Genomic DNA, 27441 nt, shown 5'->3' with positions numbered 1-27441 from the left:
ATGGCTTTCAAATATGATTATAACTTTTATCACCAACGAATTAAAACATCCTTTAAATACACTTTCGTGAATATGGGGGGTATGTGATTTCAATGACTTTCAAATATGATTATAACTTTTATCATAAAAAAATCAAAACGTCCTTTAAATACACTTTCGTGAATATGGAAGGGGGTCATGTGGGGTCTTTGTGGAAGCGGGGGTTTTGTACGAAAAATATTTGGCCTACCCTATTCTTCAAAGTATACGATGAGTTACTGATGACGTAGCTCGTGATGTGATAATTACACATCACTTGAAAGAGGTATTGGGGCAACATCCTTTCTTCCACATACTGAAATTTGCTCGCTCGTTATGCTCATTCGCCACATCATCCAATAATCACACCCCTCATGAAAGATGATTTCGGTCCACATGTCTTCCAACTACCGAAAATTTGCTCACTCGTTTCACTCGCTCGCATTTGGATATCAGCTGTAGTTCAGTAGTTTATAATACAAAAAAATCACTATTACAGCCATTGAAAAAAATAATTGTTAGAGACCGTTGACTGAAAGATAAAAGGGTTATGTACAAGGTTTTACCCCAGTATACATAGCCTTAGGAGTAGGGGTGTCCCTCAAATTTTCATTTTTCAGGTCAATACCCCCCCCCCCCCACTGCTCGGACCGGATTTAGGCTAGTGCCTGGTACCATAATAAAATTCAACTTATTTTGCTCATACATGTTGGATATATCCTCACTTGCCATACATATTGTCCCACTTACACAATAATAACATATTATGACAATGAAATGTAAAAATGTGAGTTTTTATTGAATTTATTCAATACCTAGATTTAACTTAAAGAAGTAACTCAGATGCATATTGCCGGTAAGGGTAGGACTGAGGGTCCTTGGCTAGGCAGGTAAAAAAAAAAAAAAGGGGCCCCAAAATGAAAAAAAAAGGCATATTTTTGGTTTTAAACTAGTGAACAAAGAATGCATATAGCATTTACATTTATTTAAATGGAGAATAAAAGTGCATTATCAATTAGATGCCTTGCTCACAGACAGTGCTGTGGCCGGGGATCAAATCCCAGACTTTTGAATGTCTAGTCAGATCAGAAGCCTTAGACCACTTGACCACAGAACTTCCACAAAAAGGCAAAATTGACCATTATGCAGTTGACAAACTTTTTTTCTTTCTTCATACCCAAGAATGAATGGGGGGAATGTCCAAGATTTGGCCAGCCAGGATACTAAAAAGTGAAAGCGAGGAATTTTTTTTTTAAAATTAAAGGCGAAGCAAAATTATGGGACTGGAGCACAACAATACAATCAACGTTTATGCACAACAGGGTATGTTACTTACTTTGTAAAATGTTGATTTTATTGAATCTTGTATAAAATTTCAATTGTATTTGCAACTTTTCCTGAATAACTAAATGATATCAACAACAATAACGTTTAATGTGGTCCTTTTCAATATTTCTGGTTGGAAAATCTTAATGTGAAAAAGAAGTATCTACTAGGTATTTTTACTACATTCTAACAAAATAAAGTTATTAAAAAATGTGCCCTTTGAGCACTTATTGTACAAATTCAGTGATTGGATATCACAAAGCTACAGAGATATTTCATTGTGATAATTAATATTCATGTAAAATTGCAAAATTCATCCAATAAAAAACATTTTTCAAAAAACATTGTCCACGTCATAACTGTTTTAGGGTATACACATTCATATAATCTTGTAATGAATGGGAATAATAACAGGCACTTTTGGTGGATTTACAAAAATATAAAAAAATAAGCTTTAAGCAACATCTTCAAAGTAATGGGTGAAAATGTGCTTCATTATAATAAGGTCTTCAGGTAATTAATACTTCTAATACCACCTTGGATCGTCAATCACACATCATTATTGGGCTTTTAAAAACCTCATTTCTACATGAGGGCAGGTCGGAAAAAGCTGTATTTTAGAAATATGGCAATAGTGGAGATATTGTCTGATAACAATGTCCTAGTCCTGTAAAGAACTCTTTCCAGGCAAATGAAGGTTGCTAACTATGTACTTGCTCTGAATTTTAGCTTTTTCTGAGCATTCCTCAACTTTTTCAAGTTTCGAGACTCACGGTTCAACAGCCCATTGAAGATCATAAGAGCAGAGACCCTATCACACCTTTCTGTGCAAGCCTTGGCGCAAATCACCCACAACTCACCTGCAACAAACTTTTGAGCATGTTCAAAACTTTTCTGAGGGCAACTCAGACTTACAATGCACTCCCATGGGCAACCAAGTGCTAGATGCTGTCCATGTGGGTAACCTGTGGGTAGCAAAATTAGTAGTCACCTGCAAGTCGCATGCAAGGTGTGCACAGGGCGATGTGACAGAGCCTCATGTCACAATCCCTAGTTCATCTCAAAGAACTACAAGCCTATCAGAAGATAAACCAAGGGATAATGAAATGGTTTGTATCAACTTTGTCTACGAGAAGACGGTCTAATTTTCAATCATCAGACCATCATGGCTAAATCCACTTGGTCAATCAATTTAGCCCAATTACTAATTGGTCCAAGCGTTCGTTGTAACTAAAATTTAGTATAATGACCACTACATTTGCTTATGATTTTGCACTTCTTTAAATGAAAATTTGGTTCCTAAGCAGTTCATTTAAACATATAGGCCCGTATTCTGAAGTCAGGTTTAACTTAAACTCAGGTTTAAAGTTGTGGTTTAAGTATGGGAAGCCAAAAGTGTCAAAAAAATTTTTTAGTTGTACATTTCTTATGTTTACTGTGCTCTTTCCTGATTCATCGATGGTGAAGACAATAATCTATACATACTTCCTAGACAATTATGAATGATTTGAGAGCCAAACGAGCTGAAATATGATATCTCTACCGTTAGTGATTTATGTTACAATTGGCTTCCCAGTTTAAGTTAAACCCAACTTCAGAATATGGGCCCTAGTGTTAGACTAAATGGATATTTGATGACATAGGTCTAGCCTAGCTGGGCGTTAGACCAAATGGTAAATGGGCTTTATGGCAATTAGCCCAAATGGTAGATCAACTAGGATTAGACTTGTGGGATGAGACCAAATGAAAAGTAGACCAAGTGGGTGTAGACCAATTGGCAATTTACTTATGATACTGCTTCACTGTAACTCTGGGATCTTTGTTGTAATAATAATAATATTAATAATAATAATAATAATCATAATAATAATAATAATAACAATAATACTGTAGGTATCTATAAATCATCATTTCTCTGGATACAGACTATTCCAAGGTTACCCCGGATTTATAGCACCATTATGGGGTGTCTACAAAACATACAGCTGATCATTCCCTGTAATTGTGATTGATGGGAGTTTCTCTCATGTTGCTCAGTTCTGAAGTTCGTCTTGGGAGAGAGAACAGACAACTCTTTCCATTCTCATAGAGCATATTGACCCTCTCCACACACCCTTTGGCATCTCCTATCCTTTGGTTCAAGATCTGTTGGGACAAAAGACAGATACTCCTCTCTAAAAAATCATATCCTTAGTAACATATCGCAACCAATATGATTACAATAATGATAATAATAGTCAGTTCTTGTATAGTGCATAACACATAATGAATAACATCTCTATGCGCTTCAAAAGGATTTGGATATTATTACCCGGGCTGTAGCTCAAGCAGCTTTTACGCCCTCGGCATTTCAAGGAATAAATTCCTGCCAGGTACCCATTCACCTCACCTGGGTTGAGTGCAGCACAATGTGGACTAATTTCTTGCGGAAGGAAACTACGCCATGGCCGGGATTTGAACCCACGACCCTTTGTTTCAAAGTCCGGAGACTAATCCACTGGGCCACAACGCTCCACAAAGTTTCTTATTAATATAACTAAGCACACAATTTTCCCATGACAATACTGGGTATTTATATAGCCCCATCTGTCAAGATATAATGTATTTCAATCACACTAATGTCATTACCCCAGGTTTAGCTTGAGCTTGGTGATTCCAACCCTTTGCATTCAAGGACTTAATCTGACCAGGTATTCATTTATTTCAACTAGGTGAAGTGCAGCACAATGTGGGTAAATTCCTTGTTGAAGGAAAACATGCAGAGGCTGGGATTTGAACCCATGACCTTCTGATTGAAAAAATAAGAGTCAGAACCACTCGACGATGATGCTCTTATATATGACAGGGGCTGTGGAACAGTATTGAAAGTGGGTGGCTTAGGCTCCCCCATCCCCCTCCCCCTGGTTCCGCAGCCCCCACATGATACATCTAAGAAGGTATAACTTACATCATCAAGCTGTTGAGAAATGAAAGCTAGTCTTGTTTTCCGCTGGTAGAGCTCCCTCTTCTGTTCACATGGAGGAAAAGACACAAGATGGATCTCTAAGAATTCTAGAACGGAATATGCCTGAAATTAGGAAAACATGTAAACAAGATTTTCAACTCTGGAGATTTATTGATGAAATGGAACATAAACAAAATATGTCATACTTGTTTCTATTCGCAGCATACTATTAGCCCTGTTTGAGCATGGCTACCCTGATCAGGCATTCAAGGAATTCGTCACTAATGGGTACCCATTTATACACCTGGGAAGAGAGTGGCAAATGTAGACCAAAGCCTTGCCAAAGGATGTGGGTGCTGCAGTGGAATTTTCCCCATGGATCTTGTGTTTCAAAGGAAAAACTACAGGGCCAGGCAAGGAACTAGAAACAGAATTCTCAGATTATTTTGAAAAGCACGGGAAGAAAGCATATTAACAAAATATCAATCTTGTATTTTGTTTTTTACCCAAAAAAAAGATTTTTAGGAGGGGAAATTAAAATGAAATCCACCAACTGGATCCAAATTTCACTGATTAATCCATGCTGTCTAGCTAATTTACAAACTGTAGCTGAAGGCATAGTGCTGTACAAAAGAATTTGACATTTTTAGACCCGCAAAATCACTACGTTGAGGTAAAATTTATATTACTAAGTAAAAATCCATATAAGTTTCATGAAATTCAACAGTATAGTTCAGAATTATAAACTGCAGATGGAGAATTCATTCGTATTGCTTTTCGTTTCCCTTTTAATGATAGCAGCACGGTCATTTTTTCAAATGGTGAGAAAGATGACATAAATATTAGATCAAAAAGTTGAAATTTCTATATCAAATCTGAGAAATACAATAAATACCGCACTTTATTCAAAATCTATGTTATTTTTACCAAAATTTGCAAGCTTGTAGAGGAAGCTGTACTTAAATAGGGATTTATGTGAGGAAAAATTCCAAACCACTCTACAATTTATTCGAACTTGAGGTCATATTCTGCGTACTTTGCAGCGATTCAGAGTAAAGTACATGTATTCAGATATTGTAGTGGTATTTAAAGATCATTGGCCAATGGATTATTTTCAGCTAATTAGCTTTATAAAATAACACATCAGATCTGCAGTTAGAATGCAGATCATGTGAAAATAAGTTGATTAATCACCTGTTAATCCATTGCGACGTTGATACACCTAGCGTAAAAAATATGCGCAAATCATGATGTGCACAAACATAACTGTAGAACGTCCTTAAAGCATCAATAGGTTGGATACACTATAAAAGGGGTTATGCTTGATCTGTAAAACAGTTCTTTAGTTATTGTGAGAATCAAAAGATGAACAGCTAGATGGACAGACAACCCAGAAGCACAAGACCTGGAAAGCGTTTCATCAACATTTTCAGTTGTCAGGTCTGATAACTTTCCTTAATTATGATTGGTTGAGAGGTACTGTTACCATAGTAACTGTCGAATAAAACAGTACTTGTTGGATAAAAAGTCTGACAAGTCCTTTCATGAAACGGCCCCCTGTAACCAACTTGGGTGTGGGTTAAAACATACCTCCAGCAGGAAATCTGATGCCTTCTTAAACAAATTGTTTATTTCTTCCAAGAGCTTCACGCCGGATTCCTTGCCTCTTAGTACCGAGAATGTTAGAGCCTTTGCAGATGCGGACTCCGTTGCTTGTCTGTCACAGTGACCTGGACCATTATCCAGGGTGAATGTAATAGCCTAATCAGTGAAATAAAGAAAAAGAAATCAAGACATTTTATAGCATACCACTCTACAGCTTATTTTCAGTTTTTACGAATCCCCCAAAAGTGCATGTCACCAATAAAATTTGTTACAAGATCACATGCCCCTAAATGGTTATGGTGTGAAGGATGTGAACTTTGTAACAAAGGAATGTTAGAAGACATTCTATTTTAAGTCACATTCAAGGAGAATTAAAACTTTGGAACAAGTTGGCTTCTGTGCAAACAGAAAAATCAAAGAATAGGATCAAAGCAAGTTTGAGGAAAATCTGACAAATAATGAGAAAGTTATGAGCATTTGAATATTGCGATCACTAATGATCTGGAGATCCTCCCATTAGCAATGCGACAAATATCTGTAATGTCGCATGTGAACAAATGTCTTTTTGATGGACTATAAAACACCCCGAAAATGTCTATTTTTGCTCTTTTTTAGAGTGATACAAACTTTTTTATCCATAATGTATTTTTTGAAAATCTGTATTACATGCCCTCCTATAGAAAGAATACATGATCTACGGATATATGTGATAAAACAGGCAGTTTAAGTGAAATATATATAAAACTAATGGGAAAGTTGTTCACATGTGACATCACACATCTTTGTCTCATTGCCAATAGGAGGAACTACATTACAATAATGATCTAAACTTCAAATGCGCATAACTTTCTGAATATTCATTAAATTTTTATCAAACTTTCGTTTATTTGTTTCTTTGATTTTTCTTTTTTTGCACAAGCTATCTTGTTTCAAGAAAATCATTTTCCTTTAATGACCATTTTACCAAGCTTTGGATGGGTTTTAAAGCCAATATGTCACATCTAATTTGGTTAGTGCGTCGTGGTCTAGTGGTTCTGACTCTCGCCTTTGAAACAGAGGGTCGTGGGTTCGAATCCCAGCCATGGCGTGTTTTCCTTCAGCAAGAAATTTAGACAAACTGTGCTGCACTCGACCCAGGGGAGGTGAATGGGTTCCCGACAGTAGTAATTCCTTGCATGCACTGAGCGCTGGTGATGGTAGCTCGAGCTAAAGCCGGGTTAATAATAGCAGTGCTTTTTATCCTCGGGCAAAAAGCACTTTATAAATCCAGCTATTATTATTATTATTATTATCTCAAGACCTAATCTACTCAAACAGACCAGCGATCATTGTTTTTATATTTCAGTCAGTAGTCCAAATTTTTAAATCACACTTTATGATTATGTAATAATAATATGAAACATTTATAAAGCACTTAATACAATGTTTCTAAGCGCTGCATACTATTACCCCGGCTTTGGCATGGCTACTCTGATCAGGTGCTTAAGCATTCAAGGAATTCCTTCCTACTAGGTTCTTATTTACTATACCAGGGTGTAGAGGCAAATATATATAAAATATTAATCATTTTTCTATGACGGACTGAGAAACTGTTTTTTTTTCTGGGGCAAACTCTAATGATAATGCTTACCACTTTATTGGCCAGTTGGTGAGCTAGTTGATTCCTTTTAAAACTGTATATTCCTGATCTCTTGAAATGATGCATGATTGACAGCTCGTATACATGTTCCATGGGCTCTTCATTAAATTCAAAGGTCTGTAACATTACAAGTAGAAATAAATCATGAGAAAAATTGATGAAAAGATTAAAACATGAAACGATCTACACAGTGGCAGACCGTGACCCGCAGGAGACAAAGCATTGGAGGGGCACTGTATTCTTTGTGAACAATGCTGTGCCCCTCCAATGCTTTGTCGCCTCTGGGTCACGGTCCGCCACTGGATCTACAGTCCAAAATTCTGAATTGTTACTTCAATGAAATTCATTGTGATTCATTACTCTCGATAGGTATAAAAAGCGAAAATCAATTCTGAATCTAAATGACATCAAACAATGGTATGATTCCTGATGCTTACTGCTAGCTAAAGGCTTGCAACTATTCAAAATTTGATATTACTATTCTCCAGTAAAACCTGAACCTCAGATAAGATCATTCTATATGTTTATATTATTAGCAGATATAAAAATGCCATTTCTTTAGGACCGGTCGTAAAGTGTGCGGTGGCCTTTAGTTTCCACTGTCAAACTTACTTCATAATCAACTGCAGCTTGTTTGCAGAGATATATGTTATGGTTTGAATCCAGGTCTCCACACCTCCAACAGAATGTACATTGACAAGGGCATGTCACCACATTACAGCCAGCAAACTTTTCAATGGAATTGTTGCACTCAGGACAGTTCTTGAATCTGACGTTGTCGACGAGGATTTCGTTGAATCCTGATGCCACACACGTCACTGAAAGAATACATGAAATTGAGACATTTTCCATTTAATTGTGAATGGAGCACAAAGCAGGACATGAGGCCACATCAGAATGTAGCTTGATATTCTAACAAGTGATCTAAATGCATGTTACTTTTGCAAACTGTAATTTTGAAGGTTGTAGTTTTTTTGTAAATACACTAGAAATGCTGCTGGGCTGGTGCTATGAGCACTTTTGGATGGTGGGTGTCTTCTGTTTCTGTTTATGGTAACTCCCGCAGGAACTCGGCAGGACAGCATTTTGCTGGTAAACGCCAAGCTGGTACATAACCAATTACCTAGGAAACATTTTACGTCTAGGTTAATCAGTCATAGTGGCTGACGTTATAGACGACAGATATCACTCTCGGGCCTTTATCAAAGTGGAGACAATGGCAGAGTTGGGATACGAACTCACATCCTTGCGATAATGAGTCCAATGCTCTAACCACTGGACCACACGACCCGTGTCTTCTATATCCTCACAACCACTACAATCATCATCATCACTTATCCATTTTATCATCATCATCATCATCATCTTTATCATCATCACCATCATCATCATCATCATCATCATCATCATCATCACCATCACCACCACCACCACCATCACCATCATCACCATCACCACCACCACCACCATCACCATCACCACCACCACCACCACCACCACCACCACCACCATCAAGATCATCATCACCACCATCATCATCATCATCATCATCATCATCATCATCATCACCACCACCATCACCATCATCATCATCACCACCACCACCATCACCACTATCATCATCATCATCACCATCACCACCATCACCATCATCATCATCATCATCACCACCACCACCACCATCACCACTATCATCATCATCATCATCATCATCATCATCAACATCATCATCATCATCACCATCACCATTATACACATGATCATCATCATTTTCCCCACCAAGCTTTTGAAGTCATTAAAGCTAAATTACAGTCGTTGCAGTAAAACACTAATTTCGTGAGAGAGTCTGTAAAACCAAGGTTAAGTATGACTATATCATCGTGGATCTAGATCTGGTACAGTTACATAAACTGAACTTTGTGAAATCATAAAATCTAAGCTAAAATACGATCACACTGAAGATCGCCAACACAGATAGGCACACGTGGGACAGTGTATTATTATTGCTGGAATAAAGACCCGACGGAAGTGACCGAATCCGCGCTTATTTTGCTTATTTCTCAGCAATTACACAATTTCTTCCAGAATCCTGTGGCACATATTTTTTATTCATACAAACAGACACTTGGGTGGTCATTATATTAGATTCTGTAAAAAGTCATTTTGAGATCGTTACCGGAACTGGAATTTACCTTTAATGCATAGCAGTACTGCTCATTGATCTACAGTGATAGCACTCAAATTAAAGGTGGCAGACAATAGCATCCAGTAAGAAGAAAGGATTATAGTCCTTTGGTCTACCAGCTGTTGTTGGTTAAAATTACATCCATTTATTGTACTATCAATTTGGACTAATTTCTATTTAGTCTACACTACACTCGGTCTAGTTCTCATTTAGTCTAATTCACAGTTAGTCCAATTTCCTCTTTGTCTTCTTATTTCTTACTTTGTCTAGTGAAAATTTGATTCATGAACAGTTCAGCAGTTCATGTAGACCAAGCATTGTTAGACTAAGTAGACAAAATAGGTATAGCCCAACAGGAAATTAGACAAAATAGTGAATGAGCTAAATAAAAAGTAGACCAAATGGTAAGTAAATGGATACAACAATGATTGGATCACGTCTGATGAGACGGACTGGAAAGTAGACCAAGTGGGTGTAAACCAATCGGCAATTTACCAGTAGTTGTACAAACATGTTACACTTACACACATAAGCCTTGTCTGCCCTGTATGTAGCAGCTTCAGCGCAGGTGGCTGGCCAGTGGGCTTCTTGCATACACTTGGAACACCACACAGAGCCACATTCGCATGAGATTGTCAGAGGGCCCGATGCTACAGGAGCGAATCTCGCCATACATTGACAACCCTTGTTTGGACACCACTGGAAATACTTGTCAGAAGCGACGGCTGCGTTGATCTTCTGTTGCAGGTGGAAAGATGCGATCTTACTGGGTACCAGAGACATCACAATCACTCTGTCAACAGGGACCTTGCAATTGAATTCCTTCAACAAAAAACATTAAATGGGAAATTCTAATATATCAGAGTGTATGGGTCAGAAACAAGTCATGTTTATAAAATTCATGTTGACATATTAATAATATGATGATCAAAATCTTACCATGTGGGTATTGCATTAAGTGATTTGTACAGCTAGGCATATCCTTAGACTCCCCCCCAAAAAATAATTGTTTGGTTGTGATTGACAAACAGACACTTTGTAATGAGCTTACCCACCTCCAATCAAACAGTTCAAAATGTTGCACTTTAAGGCAAAAGCTTTCAACAACAAAAATTAGAATATAGCTGCTGAAGTCATTTTTTTACCCTTTGAAGTAAAGCAAACATCTTTGTCTACCTAAACGTTGTTGGCTCATTTATCATAAGCCTCTGGTGAGTGAAAGTATTAGTAGTCTTCTGGACTTACCGGGCAGGCAATACGAGGATCGCCCTGCGTCACTTTGGCAATGAGGTAATGCTTCCAGCATCCATCACAGAATAAATGGTTGCATGGCTGAAGATAAGTACCAGGACATGCCTCTGAGATGTCTACATAACAGATCTTACATGTCTCTGCATGGTCCTCAGGGATCTCCTCTTTGATCCTTGATTCCTCTTCACGCTTATCATCCTCATGTGCAATAATCTACAGGGCATCAGAAAGATGGAAATTTACATACATATGTACAAATATAAAGCATTATGCTGCAGAGTAAAATCTCATGTGTGTAATATTAAACATTTCTGTAAGATTGGATGTCAAAGGAAAAGTCATGGTATTTCAAAGTCTTACACATTTTCCCCATTAAACAATAACATGCATAATACGGTTATTATGGTCATGAAACAATTGTATTATTGTTTTGTAACATATTACCTTTGAATATGTCATTTTGTATACTCATCTCTGATGTGAATACAGAAACAAAATAAAATCAAATAAAATTATGCATAAACTAGAAATTTGATGTGTCCAAAGGACACAGATGCCCCCCTTAACGCGATCAGAAATTCATCAATATGATTGAACTTAATATCATGCAGAAACCAATATGCATATATACATATATATATATAATGAACAAATCTATACCTTTGAACTTGTATATATAATGAGCTGTGACCTTTGACCTGCAGACTCTGAATTCGAACTTAGCCTGTATTTTGGTGTCATCTACCTCCACACCAAACATTTTTTTTTATCCATTAAATATTTTTTGAGTTATTGCATGGAAACTAAGTGGGGGGACGGACGGACGGACAGGGCAATGCTTATTGCTGATAATGTCACACTAGAAATACATATTTTATGTATACACAACAAAAAAAGTAAGTCCCCCCTTAAACAAACATCAATAATTTCCGAACTGATGCAAGTTTGTAATATATTTTTACATGAGCATGTAGGTAATTTTATAAATTTATAAATGTTATGGACGTATTTTACGTCATGCTTCAGTGAGCACCGTCAAAAGGCAAAAAGTCACTTTTCAAAAGTCACAAGCCAAATATCATTACTTTGATTCCATTTTATTGGAACTAATTCCACATTCTCATCATGAAAAATAGTCAGAAGGCTTGTATAAGGTACTTTCTAAAAGATGATACAACTTTTTTGGCTAAATTTCACGGTTGAATAAACACAAGTCCAAATTTGCTATAATTGGATTTTTTACACATTTCTATCAATAAAAATGATAGAATATGATGGCACTTATTTTTGGGAAGAGTATCTTCAACAATATTCATCGTTTCACGATTCAATGAACATTTATTGAAAACAAAAAATACGATTTTCAAATATCATAGGCATGTATTGCTTCATTTTGGTAACTGAAAATGATCTTTTCTCAACTCTTTCGTTATTCTAAAGACCAATTAAAATGCTTCAATGATTCAAAGGCATTTAATTAAACATTCACGCTTGAATGAACATGTGGAATGTGATTAGCTCTTTTTTACGTTATTGGAAAAAAATGCAATTTGTAACTATGGATATCTGTCACAAACCTCCCTGCATAGTTCATTTGATTTGATTTTTATGAAATTCCCGATGTTTAATGCATCAGTGAGCACACAATATTTGAAAATTATGCAAATGAGAAGAAAGTTCAAGGCCTTGGCTCCACTCTGTGCCGTATCGAATGGTTATTTTGGTGTGCGCGCCTTTTGGATAGTGTTACTCTGAAGCCATGTGCGAAGTTTCATGAAATAACTGTTGGCAGAAGTAACAAAAACCGTCCATGAAACAAACCCTCATTTCATATATTTTTGTTAAAAATTTGACTTCCTCTCTCATAGACTTGTGTACATTATGGGTGCATATGTTTAAGAATAAGCAACCCCTTATTCAATATGGTGGAACTTTTTTTCAAGGCTGTCTTTAGCAATGTCATTTGGCAGTAATGTTTATCAACCTATGGGCAGATTTCTGTGCAAAAATGAAATTGATTTGTTTATTTATGGATGAGTGAGCAAGCATCAAAGTGGGAAAATTTGTATTTTCAATGTCACAGACCCATTTTAAATTGCAATAAAGTGAATATTGGGGACAAATTCGGTTTCAAATGTGACTTTAATTGCTGTTGTTTTTATCATCCATCATTTGTATCACCACACATTTTCCGAACTTTTAACATTTTCATGGTTGAGCGAGCACATTCAAAAACTTAGGAATGAATACTCTTTATACTGCATAAATGTATTCTTTTCCTAACAATTTCTCAAGATCAGTTGAATTTATGGACAAATCAGTGGTGGATCCAGAATTTTAAAATGGGGGAAGGGCCTATAATCGGGGGAGACACCAACATTTTCAAATTTTAACATGATCTAACAAGTTGTAGAGGATAATACCATAAACCCCTATGATGATACGTCACAATACAGGAGCCGTGGAACAGTTTTCAAAGTGGGGGGGGGGGGGCTGACCATGCAAAAAATCACAATCGTATGGTCATTTTTACATTTTTGTACATGCTTTTGGAAAAAAGTGGGGGGGGGGGCTGAAGCCCCCCTCTCCGCTTCCGCGGCCCCTACAATGCATTGTGCTCACTCAACCATGAACATACAATATCAAAATTGTGTGTGGAGTGGCTAAATGATGGATAGTAAAACAGCATAACACCATAAAATTCACCTAAAAACAACTTTTGCCCAACTTTGTATTTGCACAATCTGAAAAACGACTCTTGTGACTTTCAAAAATTGTCATTTTTAATTCAATCTTTAATTACTCATGCATGACTCAACCGATCATGCTCATTTTTCACCAGGAGTTGCTTAATGAGTGTAGAAAACCACCTACGAAATATCATATCTCAAAATAATTGCGTTCAAAAGTTACAGCAATTTGATTTAGGGGGGACTTACTTTTTTTGTTGTGTATATAATTATTACTTGGTATGATTTCTCTTCATAAGAACTCTTCAATGACTGAAATGTATTTCAAATTGTTACATGTGCCATGTGATTGCACCAATTTCATATAAATTAAATCTCAACACAGGTGATCTATGATTACTGATGATGCTGTAGCTTTGCAAATTTGGTTTTTCAATCCAGGGGCGTCGATCCATTTTTCAGATTGGGGGGGCGAAAGCATAATCAACGTTCCAAAGGCATTCGATTACACAAAACAAACAAACTCACCCACACACACACACACACATGCATATATATATATATATATATATGACTCATGAGAAACAGACACATATCTCGCCAACATATTAATGCAAGCGCGAAGCGCGAGCTGAAATTTTATACTATACTGACCTGAAAACAGGAAAGAGGTACCTGTTTAGGACTGTTTGTAGTAACTCATGAGGAGGATACATATCTCACTACACAGATAATGCCAGTGCGAGCTGAAATTTCTTTATACTCTGACCTGAAAGCTTGATATTCTAAGCATTTTTGGTACCAATGATTAAGATGAGTATCTAAAAGAACAATAAATGCGAGCGCAAAGCGCGAGCTGAAAATTTTGATATTTCGATCTGGAAAAAATTGACAGTTTAATGGACGTTTTAAATACAGAACAAGATATATATCCAACAAAAGATTATTGCAAATCGAAGCGGGAGTTCTTTTGAGGTTTAGAACTGAAAACGAGACATTCTGTTCACCTATTTAATCATGAAAAGTATGGGTTTTTGCTACAGAAATTATGTGAGCGCGAAGCGCGATCTGAAAATTTTTATATTCCAATCTGAAAAGCGGACATTTTGAGCACGATTTCTGTGAAACATTACAATCTTATTTTATTTTTTGCACATGGGGGGGGGGGGGGGGGGGGCAAAACGATATGTTTGCCCCCCCCCCCAATATTTTCATTGGTGGGGCGATCGCCCCCCTGCCCCCCCAGGATCGACACCTGTTTCAATCTAACCCTAAGTCAGGGAAGGAAGTTTCATGTCAATGTCCGATTACATCATTGTAATACAGGCAATGCCGGAGCAGAGCAAGCGGATCGAGGGCTGGAGCTAGTCTGCTGTGCAAACCCTTCACTCGAGTAAAGGGTCTGAATTGCAGCCTACTCATGCATGCCTTGTGTACTGAAGGCCCTCTCGCAAGCTTTGTATGTGCTAGTCTTTGCGTGAAAACACACTTGTTGATTCAATCAGGGTCTGTGCCTGCAGACTAGGCTGGAGCCGTGTCCAGCAATGTACATCATTACAAATCACTAGTTTAGCAGTTGGCTATTTCTGGGTTTAAAGCATTTTGATTAGTGTTTCTGAAACTAATGATTAATTAGCTTCTTTGGGTTAATGTGGTGAATAAGGGATACTGCTGGGTTTGTTTTACAATACATGCTGTATACTTAATACCCCCGTCACACTTATTCGGAATCAGCAGGAATCGAGCAGAACCAGCCGGAATGAAGAACTTTCAAAATTCGTGCCACATTCGGGAGGGAATTTGAAATTTTCACTACTTTTGCAAAAATGTCGTTCGAATACTTAGAACGTCCTTTGATCCCGCCTCGAATGATTCTTGCACATTCCGGGTGTATTGACTGTCGAATGCAGCTCGAATACAGTCGGAACACAGGAAGAATATTAAGAATGCTGTTAGAATGCAGCAAGAATATTTAGAATGCAGTCAGAGAGCAGTCAGAATGCACTTTGAATGTCGTTTGATATTTCTCCACTTCGAATGCACTTCGGAAGTTTTGAACATGAGCAAAACATTCGGGCCGGTCACAAGAATGGACCCGAATGTCTGGAATGCAGTCAGAATTTTTAGAATGCGCTTCAAAAATCCAGGAATGTACCAAGAATTTTCATTCCGACGGCATTCCGGCTCATTCCGCCTCTAGTGTGACGGGGGTTTAAAATTGACAGTTTTCTACCATAATTTTGGATTGGCTTTGAACTACTCCTTCAATCAATTTTGACAAGTTTTATATCATATAAAACTCATGAAGTGCTTTTTAAAGCTCAATTAAAAGCAAAATTCATTGGGGTGACTTATTGTTAGTTTTGGGATTGGCAGGTCACATATAGGAATTGTTTGAGAAAGCTCCATACCCGTTTCCACATGCGTTGTTGTGACCATGTCTCACTTTCCCATTTCAATGAGTCAGCAACAGTAGTGAGGGGAACTCCTCTTGACTTCTTCTTTTGACTGATGCTCAGCTTATCCTTATATGACCTGTTTAATATAGAAATTAAAATGATCAATCCCCTTCTCATATTGAAAAGTAGGATAACTCTCCCAGGTTAAATATCATATCTTTAATATGTAACATTTAAATGCCGTTCATACAACCGTTAAAAGCATAAACTTTTACCTATTTTGACTATGTAACCATATATAGTTCTAGGGCCTAGGGGGGGGGGAACCTTCCAAACAGTTACTGAAATTTCACATTTTACATCTTTATATTCATGCTCTAATACTGCACAGGCAAACCAAAATATGCATTTTAAATGCATTTATTTTAAAGTGCATTGTTAAAAGGACCTATATAGATATAATGACATGAGATGTATCTTCCTCACCTAAATTTGACTTTGGTGGCAATAACCTCTGCGATCCTGTCCACTGCATCTGATACACATCCGATCTCACCTTGGTATCCATACAAGATCTTCTCCGCATCCATCTGATTGAATCGATCTCCGACAACTGTAGCGGATATGTTCTCATGCTGACTGGAATCTTGCACGGGCATGCAGAAGATTACGAAAACCTGGTTCCCTGTTGAAAGCAGCATGTCTGACAGGTTGCTGCCGTGTTTTGGGATTACGCGCACTTTTCTGATAACCCTATTGGTGATGTTGACAGAAAATCTACGAGGACAGCTGTAGGCCTCTTGGTAATCGTCACTAAATGTGCCTTTGAGGTATGCAGGCTGAATATTGTCTGTTGAGACTGGAAATGTTAAAATGGCATTATCTTCTACTTCCAAAGGAGTCTCTCCCGATTCCTGGGGTTCTTCTAAATCAATCTGGAAGATGTGTTCCTTGGTCCTGGGACTTGGAGAAGGATTCTTCCTCTTCTGATTAAATCCTGCTGTCTGCCGATCTGTATCTACTACAAACATTCCAAAGACAGCCGTAACCTCTGACCTTGGAATACATCTGAATTCGTCCATCACCTCTTGGTCATCTTCTTCATCATAGTAGTATTCGACAGCATCATATTCTCCAACTGAGTCAAGGTCATCTAAGATACTGCCCGACACTTTCTTGTTCCTTTTCTTTGTTCCTTGCTTGGTTACCTGCAAGGCTGTAAACAATGCATAAAGATGAAATTAATATTTTCCAAAGATTTTTTTTTTTTTTATTGTAAGAATAAAATCCTCACCAACAGGTTAGCAATAATGATAAGTAGAATTGGGATTTAAAAAAACATGGCTTGCCATAGTCTAGAGAATATCAGCATATGCTGGCCAAAATGTTTAACAGTGACAGCCCCTTCAGGAACTTAAGGTTCTTGGGACCAGTGCTAGCATCTGATCACTATAAAGGCTGAGAGAGTGATGTGAATCATATATATGAATCATATATGATGTGAATCATATATATGAATCATATATGATGTGAATCATATATGAATCATATATGAATCTTATATCACATCCATAAATGGCCACTGTACATGTATGTGTCACATTTTTTAGACTATCCCTTGTATAGCTGAAGCCATGCCCAAATACAGCGAGGTCACTACGTGAGCAGAATTCAGCAAAGATCCATAAACACAATGGAGCTTGATTATCATTACAAACAGGTTTAGTACACATCAGGGGGGGGGGGTGGTGGTAGGCCTACTCGAATTATAACATGATACCTATGTGCTGTGCCAAAGTCGAAAATAGGGGGCTCTGGAACTAAATCTTGGTCTTAAAACAGGGGTCTCCTGAACGGCTCTTGGATCAACAATTGCTGAAAATGCAATGCTCTGAAACTGACCAAATAAACAAGGCAAAAGCAATTTTGTGTCTCGCCCACTTATGAAAATAACCAGAAATATCGTGATTTGCGAGGGCACGCAACAGAATTGTATCAAAACTTCATTGTGAAATGACTGGGACGGAATAACACTTGTCATAAGAGCCTTGAACGTAAACTTTAATGTTGACCTGAAAATGACCTTTGATCTAACAATGTGACCTCCGACTGCAGCATAACATGCAGGTCCCCCAAGTCCATCTACCATCCAAGTTTGGTTGAAAAGTGTCTTACGGTTGCGGAGTTAGGTGTCATAAGAGAGTCTTGCATGTAAACTTTAACGTTGACCTGAAAATGACCTTTGACCTTACCATGAGCCCTTCGACTGCAGCACAACATGCAGGTCCCCCAGTCCATCTACCATCCAAGTTTGGTTGAAAAGTGACTTACAGTTGCGGAGTTAGGTGTCATGAGAGAGTCTTGCATGTAAACTTTAACGTTGACCTGCATGTAAACTTTAACGTTGACCTGAAAAAACACCTTTGACCTTACCATGTGACCTCAGCTACGGGCACGCGGGGAGCCAACCGATATGGCTTTGCGCCGATCGAGCTCGGCGCTCCGACAGGCTCAGTAGTTTATAATGGGCGTACATTGAAAGAGAAATCACAAATTTGAGGGTCTCCAGAACGGAAAAATAGGAATATCTATGGCTTTCTGAATTGGTGATGCTCTGGAACGGAAATTTAGGCTGAAAATAGGGGTCACATACGTATCATACATTTATACTAAGCCCCCCCCCCCCCCGGATTATACAGTCCGCTAATATTGTCTTCCTTCAGAAATTGATGCAATAACCATTCTGTTATAACATATGGTTCTGATTAAACTTTAATGTCCATAGTGCCAAATACGGTAACACCAAACATTAATTTTCTTATTGAAAAGAAAATTTGACATAGTTCTATGAAACTGAAATAACTGATCTAAATGCAAACTTGAACTGCATTATCTGAGACAAAAAGGTAGATAAAAATGTAAATGGCCCTGAATTTATCAAAATATAAAGGCCTGTAACTTACCAATATTTTCACCATTGCCAACATCCAATCCATTTGTTCTGTTTCTCCTATGGAAGGTATGCAACGTGTGCTTTGGTGGAGCCACATTAACAGCATAGCTAACATTGACCGAGAATACTTCTTCTTGGACTCCGGTAACCTTATCCACCTTCACCTTCCTCTTCTGCCGTCTTCTTCGGTTCTTCGTTCCGAATTCCTTGTCCTGTGCAGCGACTTGGTCGGTGGATGGTTCCGTCTCCTTTGGTGCTAGGTCTGCTGCCCTTGCGTATGTCTTCTTTGGAGAGAACTTGGACATGGAATCATAAGAGGCTGTACAGTCTACCTCAGGATTGCCAATGTTGATGTGATGTTCACTAACGGTGATGCGGTCGCCCTGGCAGCACAGAGTTCCTACATCCTTTTTCAAGGCATCAACGACCTCCCATCGCTTGTTTTTGTTGAGAGAAAATGGGAGGACTGTCTCATTGCTGAAACCTGTATAGTAATAAAAATAACAATAACAATAATAATTAAAATAATAATTATGATACCGTAATAATAATTTCGTAGGCATGGAGAGTGAATTTCATTCCTTAAAAAAAAATTCTCCTCAAATTTCAGAAATTCTTAACCAATAATGAAGCAAGTTACAGTACATATGCCAAAATATTACATAAAGAAATTGAAAAATATTTTCTATCCTACAACTAAGATCCCCCAAAGAAATTCAACCAAGCAACTGAATACGTTTGAAGAACAATTCATATCCATCTTTTATTCTTATTCGAGTCAGGGATTTCCCCCGTCTTCGTATAGTCAGAATCTACGTCGATCGTACGCTTCGGTAGTTGCTGCCACGCCCACTCAGTATAATTACGCAACGGCTAGCTGCACATACTGTGGTGAACCCAACCATCGTGAACATAAGTGTAGACATGGTTTCAAGCTACAATGCCGACGATGCTCTCAAAGAAAAAATGTGTCACTATTATTAGGAAGCAGGCCAGGAAGAGCGTGCCTTTCAACCTAATGATACTGAAAAACGAAATGACCAACCTTCGGTGCGAAATGAGTATGACAAATGTGCTTACAAGCTATCCACTCTTAAAGGCCTCAAAATAGGCCATCTAAATGTTTGCAGCCTGTTAGGGAAAATTGATGAAATTCGGTTTTTAGTTTCAAAGTTCAATCTTGATATTCTTTGTCTCACTGAAACTTGGTTGAATGATATGATTAATGATGGTCAGATTAACATTTCTAATTATCATTTACTAAGAAAGGATAGAGATACAAGAGGTGGTGGTGTCTGTATATATGTACACCATTCTATACATTATTTTATTAGACATGATTATTAGACAATATTATTAAGGCTACTTGGATTGAATTGTTATCAAAGTCAACTAATGTTGTAGTGGGATGTTTATACAGACCACCAAACTCTGATATGTTTTATTTTGACAGCATGCTTGATGTTTTTGAGAAGGTTACTTCTGAAGATAAGGATGTTATTATACTGGGTGATCTTAATCATGATTACACTTTAGGTGATAATCAAACTGATAATCCTGTCAATATGATTGAAAATCTTTTTTTGTTTACACAATTAATCCATAAACCAACTAGGGTGACTGGCACTTCATCCAAGTGTCTAGATCATATTCTCTCTTTTGTTCCTGAAAAGCATATTTTAACTGATGTTGCTCAAATTACACCAAGTGATCATTTTTTCATTTACACATGTCTTAATCTTAAAATAAACTCAAAATGTTTACACAATACTGTAAGTTTTAGAGATTACAAGCATTTTATAGAAGACGATTTTATTAATGATTTGAAGCAATCCCTTATATTAGTTCATGTAATGACAGTATTACAAATAGTTCCTCTATCAAGAATAAGTGGTATGAATGGAAAAGTGCTTTTTTGTATTGTTGTAATAAACATGCTCCTATCAAGAAATGTCGGGTTAAGGATAGACACTGTCCATGGATGAATTCTGACATTATTAAACTCATTTATAGACGGGATTTTTTAAAGAAAAAATATGATACCTTAAAACTTCCATATTTACTTACAGAATATCGCTTTATTCGAAATTCAGTTACTAAGGAAATACGTAAAAGTAAAACAAATATTTTGATTCACTGTCTAATAGATATAGCAACGATAGTAGAAAATTATGGAAAGAATTAAACAAAATTACAGGTAGAAACAAAAAAGATTCTATCGTACCATCAAATTTGGATAGTGATAAATTTAATGATTTTTTCGTGAACGTTGGAAAACAAATTTTGGAAACTTTTAATCATCACACTTTATCATAGAATCATCCTAGCAGTATCCACTATTTTACCTTCAAGCCAATTGCTCCTGATAGCACATATAAAAATCTTTTGTCTTTTGTCTGATCTGAGTAGTCTTGATATTTTAGACTTTGATACTAAATTACTTCGTATTTCAGCTCCTTTTATTTATGAATCTTTATATAATTTGTTTAACGCAAGTTTGACATTTGGAACATTACCTGATGATTGGAAAATCTCTAGAACTACACTGGTTTATAAGGGTAAAGGTGACACCGATGATATTTCTAATTATAGGCCAATTTCTGTTGTATGTCATATTGCTAAATTAGTGGAAAAGGAAGTTCAATCCCAATTTTTATCTTATTTACAGACGAACCACCTCATTAATATTGACCAATATGCCTTCTTGCCAAATCACTCAACTAATACTTGCTTACATAGAATTATTGATGATTGGTACGAATCTTTTAATGAAAAAGAGAAAGTTGGTGCATGTTTCCTTGATATTTCTAATTGTACAACGCCTACTTAGCTTGTTGTACGCGAGCAAATGGGAGACTGAATGTCAAACATTCGTACCGTACCGTTGCACAAAAGACGTACCATCCAAAATGTACCGTTGCACGGCTTTAGGAGGTGACGTCACAATACGATTTAATTCATTGCGCTCAGTAAAAATGCAGGTGCAATACGCGTATAGCATGCTGGCCCGTATGCTGGCTAAATGCGCAATGCTGCCCGACATGCCCGAGGTACGTGTTCGCTTGTGGGATTTTGCTTTTCACTTTCCATATTTTTGCTCCCTTTTCATACATTACTGCAGGAAAATTCTTTGTTTTTTCATTAAATCGCTAAACTCTGAGGCGTTGTACAACACAAATAGTGAATATTCTTATTCGTGCAATGGTGCGAGATTTCGCATTCGGTGAAAGAAAGAAACACTCTATTCAATCGTTGAATAGAGCATCTTTCTTTCACCTCATGCGAAATCTCGCACCATCGCACTCATGCCTATTCGCTATTTGTATAATGTTTTGATTGTATTGACCATAAATTTTTACTTTTTAAACTGAATAATTATGGCATTACTGACACTGAACTCCTTTGGTTTCAAAGTTTTCTTTCAGACAGAAAACAAGCAGTTTTTTCTCAAGGTAAACAATCTAAAACAAAAAATCTATCTATAGGAATTCCTCAAGGTAGTATTTTAGGTCCTTCCCTTTTTCTAATTTTTATAAATGATATTACAGATTGTTCAAAGAATTGTACATGTAATATTTACGCTGATGATGTTGTAATAAATGTGTCTGATAAAGATATTAATGTTATAACATCCAAGCTTCAAGAAGATTTGAATTCTATTAATGAATGGTATAACTGTAACAGATTAAGGATTAATGCAAAAAAAAGTAATGTTATGATTTTGGCCAATAACGTAAGGAATAATGATGATCTTAAATTGAAGGTGTATATTAATAATGATATCATTGAACAAGTACAAAGCATAAGATATCTAGGCATCATGTTAGATTTTTAACTATGCTGGGATGCTCATATCAAATATTTAATCAAATTTTTAAGTTACAAAATATTTACACTAATGAAAATTAGTAAATTTTTAAGCAAGGATGTTTTGAGTAAAATATATAAATGCATTCATGGAAAGGCCCCAGTCCGAATGTTCAATGAAGTGGAAATGGTTTTTGAAAGACACTCTGTCAATACTAGACTTGCCAATACGTTGAACGTCGTTTTACCAAAGCCTACTCTCGAATGTTTTAAAAGGTTGTTTTAAATATGCTGGCAGCTTGGTTTGGAATAGCCTTCCATCTGATATTCAAAATGCAAATTCTCTTGAAGTTTTTGAACGTATGTATAAATGCCATTATTTTAAAGCTGTCGTTTAATGACATGTATTTCCTCTAATTGACCGACCTTCTTTTATTTCTTTCTCCCTCCTCTCTCTCTCCCCCTCTTTCTCTTACCTTCCTCTCTCGTCTTTCTTCTTTCTTTTATCCTGTTCTCCTTCTAGGTCAGACCGTTTATGAACTTTTATATTGTGAGCCATTGTAGTCGTTACTCCTTTTTAAAATAATATTGTTCATTGTATATATTCTGTGTGAGTGTGTCAGGACCATGATGTAAAAAAGCCTCGGCTGATCATGTTTTATCTTTATTCTGTATAAATATGTTACAATAAAAAAAAAAAAAATCTCTTCGCCCATATGAGTTAAACATGGGATATTGTGTAATTTATATTCCAGAATTCTACCCAAAAGCTAGGGCCCAAAAATGAGTGAAAGGCTGAACAAACTCCTCATAGGGTATACACAAAAAACATTGTTTTTCTTGATTTACTCGAAATGAACTATCGTAGACTTGGGCTGTTGTATTGTTCATATACTCGATTGGCTGTTCTCTTTACCTTTGAGGTTTAATGACCTATTCTGGAGATGATTCTCAACCACAGATGAAGCCTGTTTCTGAGCCCGTTTGACCTTCACATCCGTAGAAGCCCTCACAACAATATTTTGGCTGGAATGGACAGCCTTCTGAGACTGGACAGATCTTCTCAAACTGTGACCAGTCCACACACCAAAGCGAGTCCCCTCTCGTCGCACCATGGTCTTGCTTTTAGCTCTTCTTTAGTCGAGAGAAAATGTGACTACACTTGTTCCTGAAAGTGATACAGAAATAAATTACTAAAAGGACAATTCCACCCCAACAAAAAGCTGATTTGAATAGAAAGAGAAAAATCAAATAAGCATAACACTGAAAATTTCATCAAAATTGGATGTAAAATAAGAAAGAATACATTATAGTTTCACTTAATTTCTCAGAACAGTTATATGGACATCATGTTCAGTATGCAAATGAGGGGACTGATGACATCACCCACTCACTATTTCTTTTGTATTTTATTACATGAATTATTTTGATTTTCCCGTCATTGTCATGTGAAACAAAGTTTCATACCTCCCTGAACACGTGGAATTCCATTATTTAACATTTTGTGGTTCAAGCAAGGGGGTCCTAATTGTCCAATTAGTAAAATATTGAAATATTGTATAATTAAAACAATAAAAAACAAAAGAAATATTGAGCGAGTGACATCATCGACTCTCTTATTTACATATCACTGAATTGAGCATAGAACTGTTTTGTGAAAAATAAGCGAAACTTTAAGATGTCATAACTTTCTTATTTTACATCTGATTTTGATGAAGTTTTCAAGCATTTTTTTAATAGTCATGTTTGATTTTTATCTATTCAACTTTTTTCTGGGGTGAACTTGACCTTTAATATAAACTTCAACATCTATAACTGTGGAGTGTTGAAAACAGTGATCTAGTTGATAACCCGGGGGGGGGGGGGGGGGCACTCAGTATATAATGCGTGGTGGGTAGGCCTATGTGCCGTGGAGAGGACACCCCAATTTTTACACTCAAATTTTGCGTATGAGCAATTTTATGCACTCCTGCACCAAATCTACATGACATTAATCAGATAATTATTTTTACAATGTAGTTTTTTGTACTGTAACTCAATAATAAAATGGATATGGAGGCTGACACTGTGACTGTATGATGCCAAAATCTTATTACTCATTAGGTAGGGGCAAAGTTCGGGACGAGTATAGGAATGTTCTTTGTATTATTTACCTATACCATACAATAACAATTAAAGGTCAGAACTGAATGAATGAAAAGGTAAATTATTCTAAGAACTAATGAACATTGTTAGCAAACATGAAATACAAAGTGTAGTACTATACCCAATAAAATGCACCTAGCATGTAAAACAAAATACAATGGGTAATTAATTTGGCAACTAATTACTAAATATATTGCAGAACTTATGATTTTAAACCAAAACATTTGCTTTTCCAAATAGCCCCTTCAATTTTGTTCCAACTAACCCCAGAAGCCATGTGACATTTACAAACTTACAGCACAAAATAGGGACTTCAACATGGCATATTCTTATTTTGTAGCTTGGTACAAGTGTCTATTATACCCAGAACTGGCCAACTTTATCTTCTCTGAGATAATAAAAAATTTCTGAAAGAAATAAAAAATACTCAGAATGTGAAAAATAAAAACATTCCTTCCTAACTTCACCATTTTTGTTGCATATAATTTTGTCTGTAATATGCTGAATGACTGTTGCTAATGTCAATAAATCGAGGGCAATATTGCATAAATTTATTTATAGGTGTTAAAGAAAATTACAATGTTTCAACTTTATACCCTACGTTGCAACTAACCCAAATATCCCCTATAGGCCTATCTTTCACATCATTTTTATTTTTTGGGGAACAAGCAATAGTCTAATGACATATGAACTATTGGGGAGTTGACCAAAACTATAGAAAAAGTTAAGACCATTGAATTAAAAAGCTTTGGAACTTCGGAAGCAATCTTGAACTGTGAAAGGAAAAGCCATAAAAAAATTGGGGAAATTGTTATCTAGTGTGCTTGTTTTTAGTCTGTTACTGTGAGTGTAAGTCTAACTCTAGACCTTCGATTTTGAGCTATTTAAACTAAGTTTAATGTCAAGCTACAGGGACTCAGTTTTAAAGGGAGTGAGAGTGATCACTCGCTAACACTCACCTTAATCCATTTCAGGTAAAGTGATTTATTGCTCATCTAAGCGAATTTGATTTTTTGTGACATAAAATGATAAATACAGAAAAACTTGAAATCAATCAACATCATACACTTTTGTATTGTTTATACATTTTACTTCCATGTACATGAATAATCTCCTATAATTCTAAAATCACTTAAGTCAACCTGAATGTAGAGCAAGTGTCGGTCAATGATCGAACTATTAGAGCCAACCTTGAAAACCTCATTTCTCAGTCAAGGTTTTACATACCTCAGGCGAGGGTTCGTACACTCATCTTACGAACAAGGTTATAACAAGGTTTTGCAGTGCTCCCCTATGGCCTATATACCAATCCCCTTAAGGATAGCTTTTTAATTGCTCCCCACATAATTATAAAACCGAGCCTGGCGCCCGGGGGAGGGGGCAGTCAAATATATTGCTGTACACACGAGTGACCAAAAAAAGCGCTAAAAGGTTTTTTTTCAGTTTTGAACGCGGGCCACGCATGTACTCGTTGAAGGTATACATAAAAAAACCTATTTAAAAAAAAGGGGTGGATTTGAAAGACTGGTCAATGGTCAATCGCAGGGTCAAACAATATTTAGAGTATGGTTTTTTCACAGCTTTTATTTTAAGACTAGCCAATCGTGTAGGGTATGTTTTTTCCCCAAGCTTTTTCCCCGGGGTCATATTCTGGCGACAACTTGTTTAGAGGCCAAAATGTGTAAATAAAGCCCGCAAAAAAACTTGTTAAGGGGTTATTTTGCACACGTTCGTAGGATGAGTGTTTAGGGGGCGTTTCTGTTTGGCCATGAGTGTGTACAGCCCCCCCCCCCCATGCCCCCCGGGCCAGGTGCTGGCCACTCACACATATTGCAAGGTTAGTGATTAGTATACTGGTGGCTGAAGCTTTTATATGTTTTTTTTTATCATGCCTGACATGGATAAAAATTACAGGATCGAATAAAAAAATAAGAGTCGCTTTCAAAATTGGAAATGGAGTATAAATACCTACCTGTCTACTCTACGTACTACGCCTACGGACAGTCCAATTCTGAGGCGAGGGCAAACAACAGTCAGCTCAGTGACCAGATCTGATCGAGCCGTCAGAGGCGAGGGAGAGAAGATCGAGGAGTTTGAACTTGAAGCGCCTTGATTGATGAGGAATGGAACTGGAAGACGAGCTGGAGCCCGGGACCGGACCGGACGCGAAATTATTTTTCCCACCTGTGGCTGTGAAGTGTGAATGTGATTGAGCTCGAGATATTTTCTGTGAACTGGAATAGTGGAAATATCCAGCAGAGCACAACCACGGTCGTGTTTCAATTTTCGCAGGATGGCTATTGCAACAATTCTCTTCATATTTATAGTCGGTCTTCCTTCCTTGTTTGTAATTAGATCCAACTCATCCAAGGACCAAGTGTATTTTTAGAGTTGATTGATCATTTTGATTACCGTCCAAGTGATTGTGCAATCATTACCAAGTGATTGTGCAATCGAAGTGCTTGCTCAATTAGACAAG

General features: G+C 37.0%; 1 protein-coding gene across 1 annotated transcript; it reads right to left on the bottom strand.

Annotated features, from left to right (window-relative positions):
• Nucleotides 1-798: 798 nt before the first annotated feature.
• LOC129257452 (uncharacterized) lies at nt 799-27441 on the bottom strand. Its single transcript, XM_054895774.2, has 12 exons — nt 26935-27441; nt 23734-23985; nt 19021-19494; nt 16544-17273; nt 16070-16193; nt 10963-11181; nt 10242-10539; nt 8145-8350; nt 7524-7649; nt 5879-6049; nt 4292-4411; nt 799-3489 (listed from the first exon to the last, which is right to left on the bottom strand). The coding sequence occupies exons 2-12, from the start codon at nt 23930-23932 to the stop codon at nt 3334-3336; spliced, it is 2823 nt and encodes a 940-aa protein (XP_054751749.2). The 5' UTR covers nt 23933-23985; nt 26935-27441; the 3' UTR covers nt 799-3333.

Source organism: Lytechinus pictus, chromosome 3, assembly GCF_037042905.1.
Source record: "Lytechinus pictus isolate F3 Inbred chromosome 3, Lp3.0, whole genome shotgun sequence".
NCBI lineage: Eukaryota > Metazoa > Echinodermata > Echinoidea > Temnopleuroida > Toxopneustidae > Lytechinus > Lytechinus pictus.
This window is presented reverse-complemented; position numbering and strand designations above follow the sequence as displayed.